Here is a 19,178-nt window from a genome sequence, read left to right as displayed (position 1 = left end):
TCTTTATGGCCCTTTTTGGAGTAATTATTACTTGAGTTCTCTTTTCTTCACTAAATTGTAAGCTCTATAAAGGCAGGAGCTTATCTATTTGTTGATGGATGTGTCTCCAATATGTAGCATAATGCCTGTCTAGCCATAGTAAGAATAAAGTCTTTGTATTTGTTGAATGATATATGAACTTAAATACAATGTCATAAACAATTTGATAGAATTTTATCTATGGGCCTATGGAAGCACACAGGAGGGATCACTTAGTTCTGTTTAGGACTTTTGGGGAATGGATTTTTTGCTTGGTATGAAACTTAATGTCACATTGAGTCAATATTCTTATGTGCTATAAGCTTTTCCCTCCCAACATTCAACCCTCTACTCTTCACCCTATAGCTTCACAAAATTCTGTGGCAAGAGAGGATGATCCAAGGGTTAGTTAACACTTTTCCTGTTCTCCCACTTGTGATTTTGTTTGACCCAATTAGTTTTGAAGGAGAACAACCCTCTGTTCTAAATATACACTCTTTTCTCAAGGTTATTAGACCTACTATTTATTAATAGTCATAGTTTTCAGTTTAAACAAACTAAAATAATTTCTTTCTGGATCTGGGACATAGAATAAGATGTTAAATTGTAAACCACTACAGTTGATTCTTTTTTATTAATGCGGTGACATTAATGAATGTATTGGAGGTAATCACCCATCTGTAAGCTATATCATGTGGCAAGGGTTCAGGATTTGGCTTTAAACCCTGACTCAACTGAAAAGTTTAGCCAATTGATTATAGAGTATGGATTCCTGACAGGCATATGAATACATGATTATTATGGTGTAAAATCTTTTGGGTTCCGAGTACCCAAATCATCATTAATGAAGAATTAATGTAGCATAACATAACACGTCAGGTTTGTCTTTCATTCAACTCAAGAAATAAGAATATAAGAATTGCATTTTATGTGGTTAATATTTACAACAATAATTATGGAAATTTCAGAAAAGAGAATTGTTTTAGTACTTTAAAAGTCGTGTTTCTGAGTAGAACTGAGATTTATTCATTACATAATAAGATCAATTGCATGGACCTCTTGTGTTTGTTTTGTATATTTTGTTTTTAAAAGACATTTTATCAGCAATGACTCCTTAAAATATCTGGTAGAATTTAAGTTTGCCCAGTCCTAGAATGAAGTCATCTTTAGTTTGTTTGAGCCTCATTTAAGTGGATATTAAGTATTTTTCTTTGGGCTTTCCATGAATATTTTAGTTCTATAAAAATATTTTGATATTCTTTTGGAGCTATTACTCTTTTTGCTGTGTTGTTGAGATTTCCACTTGCCTGGTCTAACATGTTACTTTTCCCCATGATAATTGTGTTTAAACTTTTGCAATAACTTAAGATTTCTTGATGTGTTTATTCGTATTTGTGCTCCCTGCTCAGCCACAACTTTGTTTCCTTTTTATTTGATCTAAGGTTTGTTTCTACAAGAGGTTAATGATCTTGGGAGGACAAGGGTAGTCCTTCATAATAGAAATATGCTTAATAAAACAAGAATAATTTGTTTACTATTTATATTTTGCTGAGCATGCAGAGTTGGCCTTGAGAAAGTGGACACTAGAAATAGAAGATCCAGGGTATACCATTTTTCTTTTTGTGTGTGTGTGAGGAAGATTGGCCCTGAGCTAACATCCGTTGCCAATCTTCTTTTTGCTGAGAAAGATTAGCCCTGAGCTAACATCTGTGCCAGTTTTCCTCTATTTTGTATGTGGGACGCCGCCACAGCATGGCTTGATGAATGGTGTATAGGTCTGTCCCCGGGATCCGAACCTGCAAACCCTGGGTGGCCGAAGCAGAGTGTGCGAACTTAACCACTACACCACTGGGCCGGCCCACCTTCCATCGTTCTTATTGTAAAGTGACTATCAACTCGAAAAGGCATTGTTTTCTTCCCTACACTGTGACTTCTTTCAGTTTTACAATCTGAGTGTTTGTTTTTGTCTTATAACTAGACAGGGATGAACACAAGAGCTTTAGAGTGGATCTTCAGTGCAGAGCATTGCTGGTAACTGTTTCCATCATACACTAATAGACTTGTCATTCAGTAGGAGATGGGAACTGGAAATTAGGAAAGTAATGGGATACCTGACCCAAGTATAAGAGCTAATGACTGGGAAAGGATTTCATATTTTTGCTTGACGTATAATTTTTATGTTAAACATGTTAGTATTTTTTTATAACCAGAAACCTGTTGAATATTTAGATTTGAGAGTTTTTTTTTTTTTTTTTGGTGGGGAAGATCGACCCTGAGCTCACATCCATTGCCAATCTTTCTCTTTTTGCTGAGGAAGATTAGCCCTGAGCTAATGTCTGTGCTAATCTTCCTCTACTTTATATGGGACGCCACCAACAGCATGGCTTGATGAGCAGTGCATAAGTCCGTGCCCAGGATCCGAACCCGTGAACCCTGGGCTACCAAAGTGGAGCGTGTGACCTTAACCACTACGCCACCTCAAAATCTGAGTTTTTAAATGTATAGTTTATTTAGAAAAGAGCAATATCACAATCTTCAAAAATGATCATTATTCTGTTTTGTTTTCCTGTTTCTCCAGAGATATTACGTATGAAATATCAGTAGAAGCTGTATCAACAATGGTTGTTTTTCTTTCCTGCCAACTCTTCAACAAGGAAGTTTTGCGACAGAGCATCAGTCACAAGTATTTGATGCGAGGTCGATGGTATGTTTCTGTTTTAAATTTGTCTGGTTTTTTATTGTATAAATCTATATTTCTGGTCTTGTCCTCTTACCTTAGTATTGTCCCATATCTCCAACCAGACATTTCCTCCAGTTGTTCTGTCAGCACTTCAAACCCAACATGTACAGAACCAAATTCTGCTTTCCTGTCCAAACTGTCCATCCTTCCTGCCCCTCAGCCCCCAGCTTCATTGCCTTCTGTAGTGATTTCTTTGTAGAATTGAAACTTGAAAGTCATTTTTCTTCTTCCGTCTGCAGCATTCTCTATTTCTAAGCAGTTATTCAGTCACATTTGTTCCTTGAAATTATTTTTGTATCTTCCCCTTCTCACCAGTCCTGTTGAAACTACCAGTCCCATTGAAATAATCTGTGTCCCCTCTCCATGTGTTTGGACTACTTCAATAGCCTCTTAACTGACTGTTCCTACTTGCGTTGAGTCAACAGTTATTTATTGTGTGCTAACCATGTGCCAGGCATGTGTTAGGATTTGGGGCTATGCTCCTGAGCAGAGGCTTACAGTCTCCTAGCGGGTGGGGATGGGAATAGATAAATACACACACGCACATACACGCGTGCACACACACACCTTCTGTTGACACAATCTTCACAGAACTTTAGAATGTAAAACAAATAAAAATAAAATAGCTTTGATTAAAATTCTCAGGGAATTGGAAGCTTTGTCATTTTCACTTCCTTCTTGCTACCTTGAGGATTATATCTGTGGCACATTCGCAGAATCCGTTAGGGCTCTTTGGAGAGCTTTGGCTCAAGAGTCTATTAAAAAGTGTTCTCTAGATTGCAGGAATGGATTTATCACCAATTTTGGAGACACATATCCCTTTTCACCTATTTTCTCTCCCTTCTCCTCTCCTTCCATTACTTAAAAGCAAAGAATATTAACATTAAAAAAAATCTGTATACATATGTATATATTTTTTGTATGTATGCAAAAAATTGAAAATTTCGTACTTAAAAAGTATAGTCTTTTATATTATTGGTTTTTAAGTCTTGCTTTTCCCTACTACTTCTATGTTACTACCTTCCTTCAAGTGCCAGGTCCTGTTTTATGAGCTGAATTTGTATTTTACCTGTTATACAGATTACAACTACGGTAACTGAAACTCAAGAGCTGAAGTGATTTGACCAGTGACTTATGGCATAGTGAGAGGAAAGCCAGAATTAGGCCTCAAGTCTGGTCTCAAAGCCCATGGTCTTCACTATTATGTGACAGTGCTAGATTTCTTTGAATTGTGCTAATCCCTTTATAGTAATAGATTATATAGATTATATTTATCATGATACAAAATCATATAACTCCCATAAATATGAGTTTGATATTGTTTTTTCTTTTTGTGTAGTCTTCCATACACCAGCAAACTTGTGAAAACCTTATTGTATAACTTTATCAGACAAGAAAAGCCACCTCCTCCAGGAGCACATGTTTTCCCTCAGCAGTCGGATGGGGGAGGACTGCTCTATGGACTTGCATCAGGAGTAGCAAGTAAGCCTTACCAGATTTTGTCAGTTCTTTGATGTACAAAGATTTTGTCTAATTAGTCATAAGAAATTCTGTTCACTTGGCTGCCACTACTAACAGTTATATTGGCTCTGTGCATCTGGCTAAATGTGAAATACTGGAAGTAATTTAAAATATTTTTTTCCATTTGGTGCAGTGATTTATGCAGTGGAACATGCAAATAATGAATAGATTATTTACCTGTAAGACACCATTTTTCAAGAAGAGTGTTTATGCATATTGCATGAGTTCTAGCTGTACAATATAAATACAATTAAGCTCTTGGAAACTTTTTCCTGCTTGTGTTTTATGAAAAAATCATTCTATTTTAGAGGCTTTATTGGTTATGATTTTACATGACTAATTAGGTGTGGTTTTCTTACTATACTCAATGTTTCATTTGTTCAGTGACAAATTAGCACATTTTGAAGAGTTTTGTAATAAATTCTGAAGTGGCACAAATGTGAGTTTTATCAGATTGGAAGCAAATTTCATTAACTGAAGGAAGTCTTTTCTCACCATACAGGAAAGACTCATTTCTGTTTCACAATGTTCAAACCTGAAGACACTATAGAAGTACAAGAATACCTGGTTCTCCTCTTTGTCAGTGTGGAGGAGCTGGGTCATGTGAGGTTATATAAACTGAACTTTTGTTTTATTCTGAAAGAGAAACAAAAACTAGACCGACACTTTGGCAGTTGTAAAGTCTGCATGGTGCTCTTACTAAACTAACAGTATACATTCTACTTAATTACATAATGCAGAGTTGAGCTGTTTGAAGGAATTTTAAATGGAGCCAAGTCCACAGCTGAATATGGCTGTAGCATGCTCTCCACACTCAGGGAGGAACACCAGTTTGATATGAAAATGTAGTACTGTGTGATAAGTTATTAGATAATGAGTCTTGGGAACCTCTTTGCATTAAAAGACCTCTGTTGACTTGAGGAATTGAGCTGTGGACCAGGCTTTCTAGATTTGCCTTCCTTTGATTTCTTTTAATATTGTGAGTTGAATTACATTTGTGATCACTCATGGCTTTGTCTTTGGTGCTGAGCAGGCTACCTGGTATGCCAGACGTGTGGAAGTTTGTTCTCCGAGTCACTCTTGGCCACTACCCTCATTGTTTCAGATGAGGAGGCTGTACAAGGCTTGCTCATTCATGGCCTCTGAAGGCAGCACAGGAATGGCTTCTCACGTACCCTGGGAAGGCTTCATGAATCCATTAGTGTTTTCTTTTTTTTGATCATTAAGCTGGTATAAATATTTAAAAGTTGAGTATTTTCCAGTACTTCAGTATGGTTGGAGAGTTTGGGGAGGAGATAGTATAAGTATAAGGTATAAGGAGTATAGTATGACTGCTTTCTTCAAAACAATGGGAATACTTTGCAGTTTTTTTTTTTTTAAGTAAACATAGATTTGTATCTGGTGTTTGGTTTTTCTTGCAATTACGTGTCCTCAGAAGGAAGTCTAGTATGGTATCTGGTGTCATCAGTACCAGGGTGCCAAAAAACTTGACTTTTAATTTTAGATCTGCTCCCACCTAGTTAGCAGCATATCAGAAGGAAGTCCCTTCATTTGCCTGGCTCCCAGGTTCTTGTCTTTCAAATGAGAAGTTTGGGATAGGTGATCACTGAGATTATTTCCACATCACTTTCAATAATTCTCTGGTTTCTTCCCTCACATTTTAAAATTTAATATTCAGTTAATATTTAATCATAAAGTAGACTTATGATTTTTAGTGTGCTATAGTCACAAGACATTTTACATAGCTTTCTTCCTAAATCTTCATGAAACTATTCATGTAAAGGTATAAATCATGATGGAGGAATTATTCATTATTTCACAGTAGATGACTCAAAGGATTGTAAAAACAACAAAAAGACATTCTCCTTCTGAAAAATGCAGCTATGTATCATGGGCAAAATAAAATGTAAAAAAGATCACAGTCATATAATTCTTGTCAACCTTAAAAATGAAATAGCCAGTTATTTTACCAGCAAAACGAGTTTATTTGCAAATAGCCAAAGAATGGCAACTTGGAATGTGCATACTATGGCAGACCGTAGGCAAATTCAACAATCAAAGGAGAGCAATGTTATTTTATAGGGAAAAAGGAGGAAATTGGGAAGGGTTGTTTTGAGTGAAAGTCCATTGGAGAAAAGCAAGAGTTCTGGGTGGTGATGGTTTCTCATTGGCTGAGTTACTAGAGTAGTCCATTTCTGTTTGGGATGCAATGTACATTTCTTCCTATAATTAAGGATTCTTTCTTGTTGAGACTTCTGTTGGGATCTGTAATTGATGATTCTTCCTGTTAAGGACTTCTTTTTGTTGGAGTCTGTAATTGACCATCTTTCCTGTAATTGACCTCAAGTGGTACTGCATGGGAGCTCCCCCTTCTGGCGGCCAAACTCCATTTTAAATGAGGTTTCCCTTTATTAATTTTTACATTTTGAATTAAGCCACATTCCAGGAAAGTCAGTCAAGTAGACAAAGAAACTTTGACTTTAGTTGTGTGATCACTTGTGATGATCTTTGGTTGGTAGTTAAGGAATTTTCTTACTGTAATATTGGCTTGAGAAAAATATGATTTGCAAGTTCCTCACTGAAAAAAAAATCATGTTATAAAGCTAGATGCAAATTATAAACTCTTTTGGATTATATTCAGTTTCGCTGGGATTGAATTTTTCTTGGATATAGAAAGCATTTCTTTTCATAGCAATATGTGTATTGTATGTTTTGCTTAAATTATTTCCTTTGGAACAGCGTGCCTTATTTTGAAAAACTTCATGGTTTTGGATAGTGAAGTTCTGTTGGCACTGGCAGGGGAAGAGGAGAATCCTTGTGCTAGAACTGGGTCCAGATGAGTAGTGAGTCACATGTCTGGGCCCTCACCGGAGTTAGGCGAGGCCTTCTCTAGTTATTCTCACTTTTTCAGATTTCTTTCTTCTTATTCTTTGTTTGTTGCCCAGACTCCAGCAAAAACTCTCTTGCATCTTGCATGCCTGACACTCTCTTGGTGCCTTTGCTTGAGTTATCTCTTTAGCCTAGAATCCTGCTTCCTCCTCTCTGTGACTTTGATTTTCTGCCCATCCAACTGTTAAGGTCCATCTCAAGTACCACCTTCTCCACTAAGACTTCTTTTCTCCCTCCTAGCTAGATGTGATCTTTTCCTGTGGCACTTAACACTGCTTTGTGTCATGATTACTGTGTACAAGCTGTATTCTGCCTACGTTGGCTCTACATACAATAAAATGAGAACTCACATCTATGTAGCACTTCTGAGTTTACAGAGCAACCTTTTGTGTATCTCACTTTATTTTTATAGCAACCTTGTGAAATAGATGGTGTTAATTTTTAATGTGATAGATGAAATGTTCCTAGTTATTAAATTATTTGTCTAAGATCACGTAGGAGAGAAATGATGTTGGTTTGCACTTGGCCTGAGTTCTTTTAACTCCTGAGCCTTTGCTGTCTTCACTGAAGCCTTTGCTTCAGTGTCACCACCTGACTCCTGAGTGTGTCAGCTGCTTCTTGACCTCTGTGAGGGTGTTCACTGCAGTATCCAGCAGAGGACTTACATCTTTGTAAGTCCTTACATCTGTGGACTGTGGATAAATACTTGTTGTATGTAGTTAAATACCAAAAGCTAATACTTGTCTACACTGAAGGTAGGTATGAACTCAGTTGTAATAACATGTCTGTCATTTACGGAATGCCTCTGTTTTCCAGACACTTTATTTTATTTATTTTTTTTTAAACAGTTATTTTAATTTTATTTATTTATTTTTCCCCCAAAGCCCCAGTAGATAGTTGTATGTCATAGCTGCACATCCTTCTAGTTGCTATATGTGGGACGCAGCCTCAGCACAGCCAGAGAAGTGGTGCGTCTGTGCGCGCCGGGGATCTGAACCCAGGCCGCCAGCAGCAGAGCGCGCGCACTTAACCGCTAAGCCACGGGGCAGGCCCTCCAGATACTTTAGAGGCTACTTTACGTACATGATTTCATCTACTCTTTACTTATTTTTCTTTTCTAACATTTTATTATGGAAAATTTCAAAGACATACAAAAGTAGAGAGAATGGGAGAAATGAGCCCCCCTCTACCCACAACTCATCTTCAGGAATTATCAACATTTTGCGAACTTTTTTCCCATTTATCTCCCTCCTCTTTTTAAAAAAACTATATTTGGAAATAATGTTCACACATATAGAAAAGTTCCAAAACTAAAAATATTATAGAAAAAAATCTATATACCTTTATCCAGATTGATTTATTATTAACATTTTATCCCATTTGTTTTGTATTTGTATTCTCTCCCTCCCTCTCCCTCTCTCTTACTCTGGGCACGCACATACACACACACTTTTTTTTTTTTTTTTTTTTTTTTTTTTTACCATTTGAGGGTAAGTTACATACATCATGGCCCTTTGCCCATAAATACTTGAATATTTCCTAAAAGAGGATATCTCTTACACAACCACAGTACACTTATCAACTTCAGTAGATTTTACATTCAGCTACCCTTAAAAACAAATAAGGTATACTACCTCAGTAAGAATAAAGAAATGGAGATTTTCCTTTATATTTTAAAATCACCTTTATTAAGTATAGTATCATTTGTGTTGCACTTAAATTGAATCTTTACAGTTAGGTTTTATTGTAACTACTGTGGTATCACTTTATCTTAGATTAAAAGCTCTACAATGCAGCACATTCCCTTCTTATTTCTGCTCATTATTTGTCTTGTGGAACACAGTGAGTGCTTGGATGATGTTTGATCGGAATGTAATAAATAATTAAGAGGAATTATTAATATTTTTAAATTACTAGTAGTAAATTTTTTGTAGTTAATGAGAATAATGAAAATTAACTTATAGATTTTGTTCTTTTTTGAAAAAGCATTTTCAGATGTGTCAAGCATGATTTATTTCTTTCACTGGAAGTGGTTAGAATGAATTGTACATTAATATATATTACTTTATCTGGTAATATCTATAATACATGCTGACAACCCTCTATTCTTAATTTTGCAGTACAAGAAAAAAATGATTTCCTTCCTTTTGACAGTTTTTTAATTTAGAAATTCCTCTAATATGCTGACAAAACGGAAAAAGAATTGATATATCACTTTACTGTTTAGAAAAGAATACTACAGTTTTAATTAATGTGGTATTTTTTAATGAATCATAGAATTGCAGATTAGGAGAGATGATGGTAAAGGTCATCCGGTGGCTCCCAAACGTTAGCAGAACCGCCTGGCACACGTTTACAAAATGCGTGTACATAGACTTAGACCTTGGAATTTCTAAGTCATCAGACAAGAGATGGGGTCCAGTCATATACATTTTCAATAAGCATTCTAGATGATTCTGATATAGCTGGTCCATGTCAGCACCACTTGTGTGGTGCAGGTCTCTTTCCCCTGCTGAATCTGTTCTGCTATGGGCACATCGTGGCAGACAGCTGAGCGCTATTAACTACTGAGGAATGCGTTGTTTTGAGGCAGCTCTAATGGGTTTAACTGACTCCCTTATCTTAGTTTCTCTTCTTACTGTTTCTTTATTGCTCTCTGTTGCTGATGAGGTCCAGTTTATCAGGATCGTTCTTTATTTCTGACCATCAGTACAGTACTCCATCATGGAATGGAACTGTCACCTCCCTGATTCTGGACACTGTACTTTTTATTAATCTAGACTAATCTGCCCATTAACTCTTTTGGCAGATAATATTCAGTTATTAATGAATTTATGTCAATTTTGTCATCTAAGTCTTTTCCATATCTGTAGCTTTTATGTCCAGTCTTTTTCCTTCAGGTTTTGCATGTATAGGTACAGACGTTTCAGTGTACCTTAGTCAGATTAATTTTGTTAGGTGTGGGATGGTCCATGATTCCAGCCAAAGAGTAAGATTTGTTCTTGTTTTCAGCTTTAGATCATCGTTAAAGAAATATTTTGGGGCTTCCTGCTTTATTTGGGGTTGTGTCCTTGAGACCGTGTTGAGAGAGAATCGAGACATTCTAATTCCTATGTGGAAAGCAGGGTGTTTCTGTAGGTGGCACATGTAAAATAACAAGGAAAATTAATGTAACTAGGGATTTTGTGACTTTTCTATGTAGAATAGATTTCATTTCCTGGAATCCTTGTGAGGATTTGCTGTGGGGACAGTAGCCTGCTTTTCCCAGGCAGCAGACTTTAGAGTTGATGAGGATTCCTGTAGTTTCCTGTGACTTTTAGGACTTGCCCACAAGGATCTTCATGAAACTGGAACTAGGAGTCCCCTGTGGCAGGCGGTGCTGGGCGAGTCTTGTGACATCACACCAGGCCCTCCACCTCCTCCTGTATCTCCGTTCTTTGGATTACACCACAGGGACCTCTCAGCTGCCTTTGCTCTTCTCTTATTCCTGGAAGTCCTTGTGGGTAAAGGTGGATTTCCAGAGCTTGAAGATTGAGAATCAGCTGATTTGGAGTGGAGCTCAGCGTGATCTTAGACAAGTTCTTCAATTCTTTGAATCTCATTATCCTACTTCATAAAGCTGATATATAAATATAAGACTTTTTATACCAGGTTATTGTGCAGAATAAAGGACTTTTTTGTATAAAGTCACTTCTAAAACCATACTACATCTGGGCCGGCCCGGTGGCTTAGTGGTTAGGTGCGCGCGCTCCGCTGCTGGCGGCCCGGGTTCGGATCCCGGGCGCGCACCCACGCACCACTTCTCTGGCCATGCTGAGGCCGTGTCCCACATACAGCAACCAGAAGGATGTGCAGCTATGACATACAACTATCTACTGGGGCTTTGGGGGGAAAAAATAAATAAATAATAAATGAAATTATAAAAAAAATAAAAATAAAAAAAATAAAATAAAACTATACTACATCTATTTTCTTGTAAATAACTTTTGTTGCCTGCACTGAACCTCTGCGGCTTCTTGTTAATTAAAATAAAAATAATTTAAAAGAAAATAAATTTAATTAAATGAAGTTAGTGATCAGAACAATCTCTGACAAACTTATGTAAGATAATTTAAAAATTTAAGAGAATATTTTGTCTTTTTGGTCTGCTCAAACTTTAAAATTTAAGTAAAAAATGTTTTGAAACACTGACTAAGTTGAATACACCAGCCATGTTTTTGCTCTTTCTCCAACTGGCTTTTCATTTTATATGGTGCAAAATTTGGCCAATGACAGTCAGAAAGGAAAATCTGATTGTTAAATAGATATTACTCACAAGAGATTTCTCCTTGCTCTTTAAGTGAACTTGCCTTGACAACTATCGCTATGGTACCATTTCTTATTCACTAATTTATCTGAAGGATTTTAGTTTCTTTTTGATAGTTTGTTTATAAAATTAGCCAGAGATTTTAATAAAGAAAAGACTTGATGCTGACCCAAACTGAATTATAATAAATATTTCAAATGTTCAACTAATCAAAAATAACAGTAATATTGGTAGTCTTAGTTATAGTCAGTAAGGCAATTGATACTTAATTCTTGCTTTAATCTATGTGTTTAACCTATTAACACATCACCTTACCCTGTTAGAGATGTTCTACAAAGCAGATGTTTTACAAAGCAAATGACCAAAGACTCTTACCTCTATGATTTGGCATGTGATGGAGGGGGTGTGGTGGTAACAAGTAGTCAGCTTAGACTGCTATAACAAAATACCACAGACTGGGTGGCTTGAACAACAGACATTTATTTCTCACAGTTCTGGAGGCTGGGAAGTCTAAGATCAAGGTGCTGGCAGATTCATTTCGTGGTGAGGGCTCTCTTCCTGGCTTACAGATGGTTGTCCTGTATCTTCACAGGGCAGAGAGAGGAAGCTCTGGTGTCTTTTCCTCTTCTTATAAGGGTACTGACCCCATCATGGGGCTCTACCCTCATGACCTCATCTAAACCTGATCACCTCCCAAAGGCCCTACCTCCCATTACCATCACATTGGGGGTTAGGGCTTTAATGTATGAATTTTGAGGATACACAAACATTTAGTCCATAATAGGTGTTAAGTGGGTTGTGCTGGAATTCCCCTCACTAAAATTCTCAGTTTGGGAGGCCGCTCGTCTTTGGTATGTTAATGGCTAAGGAGCCTTTCAGCTCCAATCACACACAGCCCTGCTTGGTGGTGGTGGTGGGAGTTGTGGCCAAAGTAGATCACTCACGGACCGTTCCAACCTCATTAATATGTTTAAAAAAAAAAAAAAGAAGAGCATTCCAGAATGTATAAGGACCCCCTCCAAAAACAATTCTGTGATTGAAACAGATTATTTTCTTTTCTGGTTTTGGAGGCCACCACTTATATTGTCCTTTGGAGGGACTGGCTCTAGATTTTGATAATTTAGCATTATGGAAGAAGTACAAGTATCAGACTCTGGCTGTTGGTATTAGATAGACCTAGGATTCACTGCCAGCCCTGCCATTTACTAACTGGGTATTCTTGGGCTGTTTAACCTCTCAGTGACTCAGATTCTCCAAGGTAAAATGAGGACAATTCCTTCCTTTGTAGGGCTGCTGAGGTGATTAAATGAGCAAAATTATAGGGAAGAGCCTGGCACATAATAAATGGTCACTAATTATTAGTAACAAATATTACATGGTAATAGGTAAAAGATAACTCTTGTTTAAAAAAAGCCAGTGACCTTATAATGATTTACAAGTTTACTCATTTTTAGTGTAAATAAATTATGAAAATATCTGGTATTTGGTATATAAATTTATAATAGAGACTTAAGGTAGTCAGTAAAAGAATTATGATGTTGAAAATTTAATATTTTGAGAAGGAAATATAAGTTATAACATTTGTTCAGTTTTTCTTTTGATTCTATCTTTACTTCCTTGACTTTGTCTTTTAATATACGTTCAAGCTTTTTAATTGCCTCTAATGCCTTAAAAAAGGGTGAAGCAAAGAAGGGTTGACCTTGAAATTTCTTGTGTGTTTTTTCACTGTAAGACAAAGCTGTAATGTGATTACAACTGAGTATTTAATGTTTTAAAGAGCCAAGCCTAATTAAATGTGTTCTGCCAAACTGCGCTTTCCATCACAAGCACTGAGGTTTTACACAATAACTTTTGATATATGGCTTTTCCATTTGAATGAGCCATCAAAAATGTTTTTTTTTCCTTTGCTTGCAGTGGTGGGTGTCCTAGCCAAATTATTAAGGCCAAAGTAGTGATTATTTGTTTAGGCAAATGCTGTAATTGAAAAAGTTATAAGATAGAATTTGAAGATTAAGACTCACATTTCTCCCAATCGCTGTTATTGAGAAAGCTGTTGAATTCATTGTGATAGGTATGGTATGCAGTAGTTGTAATTTATTTTACATGATGGTTATTTTTCTCTTCAGTTTTGACTTTTTCTGGGCTGACTCATTGAGAGAAAGAAAAACTACAGTAAGAGAAAAAGTATGTGGCACTCAGAAACAGGCATATTTGTGAAAACATTTCTAGTTAAAGCACTTTGAACTTTCAAAAAAGAAAGTGTTTTATAAACAATAATTACATTCTCAGTTCATTTTTATTTGGAATGATTTGGTAGATTTTATATACCAGGTGAAAGAATGACATTTTTTTCCTTCTTTGTTTTCAGGACTGAACTCTTTTACAAAATACAGTTAATTTCAGTTTACTGTTTCCTTGTAAGTGGTTCGTTGTAGGGATACACTGAGCATTTAGATTAGTATCTACAAAATGACTGTGTTTAGTTGAAGAGTAGTTATATACACAAGTTATTTTACTTTAAATTACTCTCTGAGAAAAGTATTATTTCAGATTTTAGATTTAAAGATGTTTGTTAAATGGTATTCATTGGAAGTAATATAGTGTCAAAATACGGTATGGATGTGTTGTCTTTTTTCCTTGTAATTTGCCGACAGTCACTCCTAAATCAGTTTCCAGAAATGGCTTTGAAAGTCAATGTGCCAGCCCTCTACTCTTGTTTTCTTCTTTTTTAAATTTTTTTATTCTTTTAAACAGTTTTATTTATTTATTTATTTTTTTGTGAGGAAGATCAGCCCTGAGCTAACATCCATGCTAATCCTCCTCTTTTTGCTGAGGAAAACTGGCTCTGAGCTAGCATCTATTGCCAATCCTCCTCCTGTCCTCCACCGCCCCCCCCCCCCCACAAAGCCCCAGTAGATAGTTGTATGTCATAGTTGCACATCCTTCTAGTTGCTGTATGTGGGACACAGCCTCAGCATGGCCAGAGAAGCAGTGCGTTGGTGTGTGCCCGGGATCCGAACCCAGGCCGCCAGGAGTGGAGCTCGTGCACTTAACTGCTAAGCCATGGGGCTGGCCCTCGTTTTCTTCTTAATGTATTTGAAGGGAAGACAGGTCTCTTTTATGCCACAAATAGTTGGGTAACAAATTCATTTGTATTCACCAGCAAGAGTATAGAATAAAGCAGTCATTGCAGATGAAATCCTAGGAATAAATTTCTAAGTCTTGCTATAAGTGTTATTTGGCACCAATGATTTAATCTGTTTTTGAGACTTCTTTTTTTTTTTAAATTGTTTTTGAGACTTCTATAACATAATTTATTGTGGAATTTAAAAATATTAAAGCTATTTTAAAAATAAGAATATTAAAAGTATGGAATTCTAATTTCTTGAGAACATAAATCTTATTTGAAAAATGAAATAAAATGGATTTTCTTTAAAACTTAAATTCAATCACAGTCAAGTGAGTGTAACTTTTATTCAGTAACTGTTTTAATTTACATTAATTTTAGCGTGGATATTTGGAGTAAATTCAAAGGTTAAATTTATTCAAGGTTACTTGCTGACAGAATTTGTGAATGGTAGTAAAAGACCTCATAAATTATAATTGGTATAGTTTTGAGACCATCTTTTACATGAGTAAATAATATTTTAAAGTCTAGTGTTATGAGTTATTCAAAGACTTCCCTTTTAAAATGTTTCTGCAACTTAACTTTGAAATGCCTTAATAAAATAAGCTACACTGATGGGTGGATATAAGGATGCATAGATGGATGGGGATGTTATCACAAATACAGCAAAATGTTAATGTGGAATCTAGGTGGTGAGTATATGGGTATTCACTATATAATTCTTTCACCCTCTTTATATGTTTGACAGTTTTTGTAATAAAATGTTGAGGAAAAACAGAATCACTATGAGGATAAATTAGTATTGTAAATTTCAGTTTGTCCATTAAAAAGGTATGTCTTAGCTCCTAATTGCTGATAATTATCAGAATTGCTGGATAAGATTCTGAAGAACGTGGGATCTGACCAGACCTGGGCTCAAACCCTTACTGCAAACTAATTAACTCTATAACTTTGTGAAAGTTTTGTAACCTCCCCAAGCCTTTCCCTATCTATAAAAATGGAATGCTGATTCCTTGCAGGGTTATGGTAAATGTCTCTTCATTTTGCTCCTCTTGTACTTGTTGATAGTCTCTGGGAGCCAGACCATGGTCCTTGAAGGCCCACTGAATTAATTGGATGAATGGTGGAGAGAGAGAGGGAAGTGCCATTCACTGTGGTGCCTGGCAGGCTCCTGAGTCACTTCTGGGCTGGGCTAGGCTAGGCTGGGCTAGGCAAAGTGAGGGAGGGAGAGAAGCAGCTATCCATCCTTACCAGCAGGATCGTGGATCTGAAGAGAATATAGCTTTTGGCATAAGTCTGAGCTGGAAACTGGGCCCTGCCCTCTGCTAGTTGTATCACTTTGATGAGGTTTCTTAACTTTGCTGCTGAACCATAATTTCCTCATTTTAAAAATGAAACTTAGAATATTTTTACCTGTGGGCTTCTGTTACATTTAAGTAACATGATAAGTACTAAGTGTCTAGAACATGATAAATGCTGAAAACAAATACTGGTTAACATTTACCTACCTCATCTTTTATTCACCTCTAACCTTTGTCAATTTCTCTGGTTTTCCAAACACCTTACATATTTTTATCTTACATGTTTCATATTCCTTCAGCCTTTCTGCTTACAAAATTAAGGCAATTTCCCTCTGTTTTCTAGATTATTAAAAAGAGTGATAAACACAGATCTAACAGCAGCCTCCTTAGCATCCGTAACCAAAACTGTATCAAATTGGAAGCCCTGCTAGCTATCAGTACCATTTTTCAGGCTATTTGGCTTGTGCAAAAGCAAGCCAAGTAGAGCTAATTTTGCAGTTAAAAATTTCATAAGTTGCTGAATCACATATTTTTGTAGTCTGACGTGTTATATTTTCTGTGGCTCCTGATGCTATGGATTGAGCGTAAATGTTGAAAAGTTTTAAACTTGTCTTTTCAAAACTCTTTCTAATAATACTTCCTATGCCTTTTTGATGTTAGTCAATTCCCAGCCCCCAGTTTGTTTGTTTTAGACAGACCTAACAGATATTAGCTTTAAGAGGAAGTCTTTTCAGTAATTATTCCAAAGTATAAAGCTTTCCAGGAATGTTTCTAGAAATAAAAATAATTTTACCTGTTTACATATTTGTATTGCTCAAGAGATGATGCTGTGTGAGTAAATAACAGTTTGTAGGTTTATCTATTTATTTGTTTATTGTTAAAGATCATTTCTGAAGTGACTGTCCCAGTTTGCTTTCAGTTTTCTATTCTTGTGCCCCCCACCCCACCCCCCAATGTTGTTCTTCCCTGTCTTCATTGCTCTTGGCTTTCTAGCTACTACATTTTCTGGCCTTAGTTTGCTGCTGTTTGTGGCCCTGAAATGAACAACTTCCGTTTCTGGGTTGCCATGGTGCTAGGAGCATTGTTGGCCCCATGAGAAACATTGTGATCGTGAGTTTGTGAACCGTGGAGTGAGGGTCTGAGGTGGCAGGCATAGGCTTGGAGCAGAGTCAGAGAGAGTGGAGAAATAGAGTGTAGAGAGGGTGGGAGCTGTGTAGGACCATCTGTTTTGTTGGGTGGCCCTGGGTTCTTGAGCTAGTCTGGGCTTCTCTGTTACCTAACTACTACCTCCTGCTAGAATGTGAAGAAAGTCTGAACAGGAATTGCTTGTTATTCATACCCTCAGCACATTAGCAGAGGGCCTGGGTTGTGGGAGATACTAATTATTTGTTGAATGAGTGAATGTCATGTAGCCTCTGAAAATGATATGACTGGTCTGGAAAATCTGGATGGCTAAGGACTAGGAAAGTACCATTATACAAGAGGTAATTGTTTTGCTAAAGATTTTTGAAAATTCTCCATTTTCAGCCTTGCTTCTCACTCCTGCCCCCGTTCCATATGCCTTCTCTAATTCTAGACCCTTGCCAAAGATTCTGCTGGGCAGATGGACTCTCTCCTTTATTATAGACTCTTCTATGAGAATTTACGGCTGTGTCTCTTCCACTATGTTCACTGTTAACTTTCTGCCAGAAATTTGTTAAAATCTTGCATCGAATATGGCTTTATTTTCATTCTCTTTATGGTTGTGGATTTATACTTTTAATTACTCCTTTACATTTCATTAAAAAATTATTAGACTTTATTTTTTTGAGCAGTTTTAGGTTTACAGAAAAATGAGCAGAAAATACAGAGAATTCTCATTTACCCTCTTTCCTCCCCAGTTTCTCCTATTATTAACATCTTTCATTGGTGTGGCACATTTGTTACAATTGATGAGCCAGTATGGATACATTTTTATTGCCTGAAGTCAGTAGTCTACATTAGGGTTCTCTCATGGTGTTGTATAGTTCTGTGAGTTTTGACAAATGCATAATTTAATTGCCCAATATTGGAAGCAACCAAGTTGTCCTTCAATTGGAGAAATAGATGAAAGAGATTGTGGTTCATCCATATAGTGGAATATTATTCAGTGATAAAAAGAAAGTGTCTGTCAGCCACGATAAGGCAAGAAGCCAGTCTAAAAAGGCTACACACTATATGAGTCCAACTATACGACATTCTGGAAAGGGCAAAAAATAGGGACGGTAAAAAGTTCTGTGCTCGCCAGGTGCTCGGGAGGAGGGAGGGAGAAGGATGAGTAGGTCAGGCACAGAGCAATTGTAGGGTAGTGAAACTATTCTGTGTGATACTGTAATGATGTATCCTGCTTCTTAGCTGGTAATTTATCCCCTTTCTCATATTGTTGGAAACATCTGTCAACATTGTTTTTATTGGCTCTTTATTCTACTGTGTGGATCTATCATAATTTATTTAAACTGTATCTTACTGTACATTTAGATGATTTATAAATTTTCGCTCTTCTAAGTATTGTGGCAGTAAACATCTTTACACTTGATTTTTTTTTTTTTATAGTTTGGTTTCTTTCTTTCAGATATGTTAATTCTGGGGCATTTTGGGGTCTTTGGCTTTACAAAATAAGCCAGTGAAAACTTGCATTCCTTTTATTTTTATAGTAAAATAAGTGTCTATGTTTAACATTGAGTTATTCATAAATATTTTTATTTTTTAAAAATAGAAATATGTATATTTTTAGCAAACTAGGGTATTTTGCTGTCGTAACACTTCCCTTGTATTTTTAAAAGAAAATACTTGTTTCAGGTTTTTTCCCCATGGCCTGATTTCCTTCAATAACAATCAAAGCACTGACATGTGGAGTTCAAATTACATGATTACTGCTGAGAGAGATTTTCAAGTTATCAATGATTATATGGACATTTTGGTACAACAAAATGATATTATGTATCCATTTGTTTTTAAATTTTATTTGCGTGTTGACAGAATTAGATAATAATTGAACTGATTATTTGAGGTATGTTTATTTTGAAAAGTTAAAAAAAATTGTATCTTTCAGTTTTTCATGCAGTCAGGATGGCAACATGCTAATTTAAGTAATCAGATCATTAATGTTGATAGTTTTTCACGATGGGCAATGATTGGTGGAAAGTGGGAGAGTTCTCTGGAAAGTACATCACATTTTCTCATAGTAAATAAAATTCACTAAGAAATCGATTGCATTTTCTTACTACAGATGTTGGTGTACCTATTCTTTTTTTCACA

At 36.3% G+C, this 19,178-nt stretch overlaps 1 protein-coding gene across 2 annotated transcripts in view; it reads left to right on the top strand.

Annotated features, from left to right (window-relative positions):
• Positions 1–19,178, top strand: part of DYM (dymeclin) — a 375,345-nt gene that overhangs the window by 98,752 nt on the left and 257,415 nt on the right. For both annotated transcript variants that reach the window (XM_058557075.1, XM_058557076.1), the window contains 2 exons: positions 2,597–2,722; positions 4,098–4,240. In XM_058557075.1, the coding sequence (XP_058413058.1) occupies positions 2,597–2,722; positions 4,098–4,240 (269 nt within the window). The remainder of the gene's footprint in view (positions 1–2,596; positions 2,723–4,097; positions 4,241–19,178) is intronic.

This window comes from Diceros bicornis, chromosome 16 (assembly GCF_020826845.1).
Source record: "Diceros bicornis minor isolate mBicDic1 chromosome 16, mDicBic1.mat.cur, whole genome shotgun sequence".
Taxonomy (NCBI): Eukaryota; Metazoa; Chordata; class Mammalia; order Perissodactyla; family Rhinocerotidae; genus Diceros; species Diceros bicornis.
The sequence above is the reverse complement of the archived record's forward strand: the minus strand, read 5'-3'. Positions and strand labels throughout refer to the sequence as shown.